Consider the following 2,246-nt stretch of genomic DNA (forward strand, 5'->3'; position numbering starts at 1 on the left):
CTTGTCGGATGGCGTCAAGGAGGGGAATATTTACTTCTATTCTGCTGAACATGTCCAGCAACTCATTGTCCAACTCTGGTTTTTTTCTTGCTGCTGCTGGTCTGCTCGGGAAAGGCAACGGAACATGTTTTTCAGTGGCACTACTCTCATTTTCAGAATCTGGTGCTGCAGCTACAATTGCTGGTAACTCTTTTCCACTTCGCAGGGTAATAGCACTCACATTGCCCTTTGGATTCATGACTGTTTGAGAAGGAAAATTACTGGAGCCTTGAGACTGAATCTGACTCACTTGAGTGGTTAGTTGTCCAACCTGAATCTTCAAATCTTGGACAATTGCTTGCATGTTTTGTTGAAACTGCAGGTTGTTTGCAGCCATCTATTGCATCATCTCTTGGAATGATGGCTCGCTCCTTTGTGCAGGAGGAGGTGTTGAAGGTGGAGGTGGCTGTTGCCTGAATGGAGGCTGATATTTGCCTGCAACAGGTTGAAATGAAGATTGTTGACCTTGTTGCTGCTGCCCCCATTTCAGGTTTGGATGATCTCTCCAGCCCGGGTTATATGTCTGGGAATACGGGTTATAATTCTGCTGTTGGTGTGGAGATCTATATTGCTGTTGTTGGTTGGTGTAGATTCCAGAAACATTCGCATCCGTCTCTTGCAGGGTAGGGCATGAATCTGTAGGATGCTCAGTGGAAGTACATATCCCACAGACTCTTGCTAGCTGCTCACTTACTGGATTCACTTGTTGTTGGCCAATTGCCAAATGCCTCACCATGGTGGTCAGCTCATTGATTTTGTTTTCCAGCCTTTGATTTTCCACACCATGAACAGCAGCAGTACCAGCACCAAGTGCTATCTCATTCACTCCCTTAGCGGCTCCTCTGAATCCGAATTGTTGAGTGTTGGCTGCCATGTTTGTAATAAGCTGTCTCGCAGCCTGTGGTGTCTTGTCCATCAATGCTCCTCCACTTGCTGCATCTATCATGCTCCTGTCCATCAAAGTTAGCCCTTCATAAAAATATTGAATTAGTAATTGCTCACTTATCTGATGGTGAGGGCAGGTAGCACACAGCTTGTTGAATCTCTCCCAGTAGTCATACAAGGTCTCTCCATTCAGCTGCCTTATACCACAAATTTCTTTTCTTATTGCAGCGGTTCTGGAGGCAGGGAAGAATTTCTCCACAAATAACCTCTTCATTTGATTCCATGTGGTGATTGTTAAAGGTAGGAAGTAGAGCCAATCCTTCGCAACACCATCCAGGGAGAAGGGGAACGCCTTCATCTTGACATGGTCTTCAGGCACTCCTTGTGGTCTCATGGTGGAACACACCACATGGAACTCTTTTAAATGCTTGTGAGGATCTTCACCTGCAAGTCCATGAAACTTTGGCAACAAATGGATAAGTCCAGATTTAAGCTCATAAGAGGTTGTTTCATCTTCAGGATATTGGACACACCATGACTGATACACAACATTAGGTGTGGCCAATTCCTTCAAAGTTAGCTCAGGATTATCAGCCATGTTCTCCCTAACAACAGGAATAACAGTAATAGTTTCAGAATCACCAAGTAAGCTACGACTACCACTACCACTACCACTGTTTTTGCTAGATCTTATCCTCTGAAGTGTTCTTTCTATTTCAGGGTCAGGTTCATGCAATATAACAGGGTTGGCCCTAGTCATTCAAGGTTAGAACCAACAAGAACAGACAATACTCAATGAATGCACAAAGTCAGTTTACAAAGCAAGTACCATCAAAATGCAAAATATGAATGAAGGGGGACCATGATAAATCTCTTTTTGGTATGGGAAAACACCACAAAAATTTTCAGATTTTTTTGAATTGAATTGCTATGGGAACTAGAAGCCTAAAGTCAAGAAAAATAAGTCAATAAATACTGAAAAATAAAAAACTTTTAGAAAACAAGCAATTTTTGAAATTCTGGGCAGCCTCAACCGGCAAAGCGGGTTGCATTGAATAGAAAATTTTTTTCTACCCGAAATGCATATGCAATAAGCTCAATTCTGAGTTTTCTAGTAAAAGGTATGCCACTTTGAAGTTTCAAAAAATTTTCTCGGCCACCAAGATCTATCTTTTTTTCTATAAATGATTTTTGCAATCTACCAACTCTAAACACTAATAGACACTAAAAGAAATGTGGACACAAAAATTCAGATCAAAATTCAATCTCTAGCTATTTTTTTTGGAATTTTTCAAAATCAGATGAATAATGCATGAATAGTG

General features: G+C 41.4%; 1 protein-coding gene across 1 annotated transcript; it reads right to left on the reverse strand.

Moving 5' to 3' along the window:
- Window positions 1-376: 376 nt before the first annotated feature.
- On the reverse strand, window positions 377-775 carry LOC113862328 (glutenin, low molecular weight subunit-like). The gene has a single exon (XM_027495418.1). The coding sequence runs from the start codon at window positions 773-775 to the stop codon at window positions 377-379; it is 399 nt and encodes a 132-aa protein (XP_027351219.1).
- Between the last annotated feature and the right edge of the window lie 1,471 nt (window positions 776-2,246).

Source organism: Abrus precatorius, unplaced genomic scaffold (assembly GCF_003935025.1).
Source record: "Abrus precatorius isolate BTA unplaced genomic scaffold, Abrus_2018 Scaffold3, whole genome shotgun sequence".
NCBI classification, from domain to species: Eukaryota; Viridiplantae; Streptophyta; class Magnoliopsida; order Fabales; family Fabaceae; genus Abrus; species Abrus precatorius.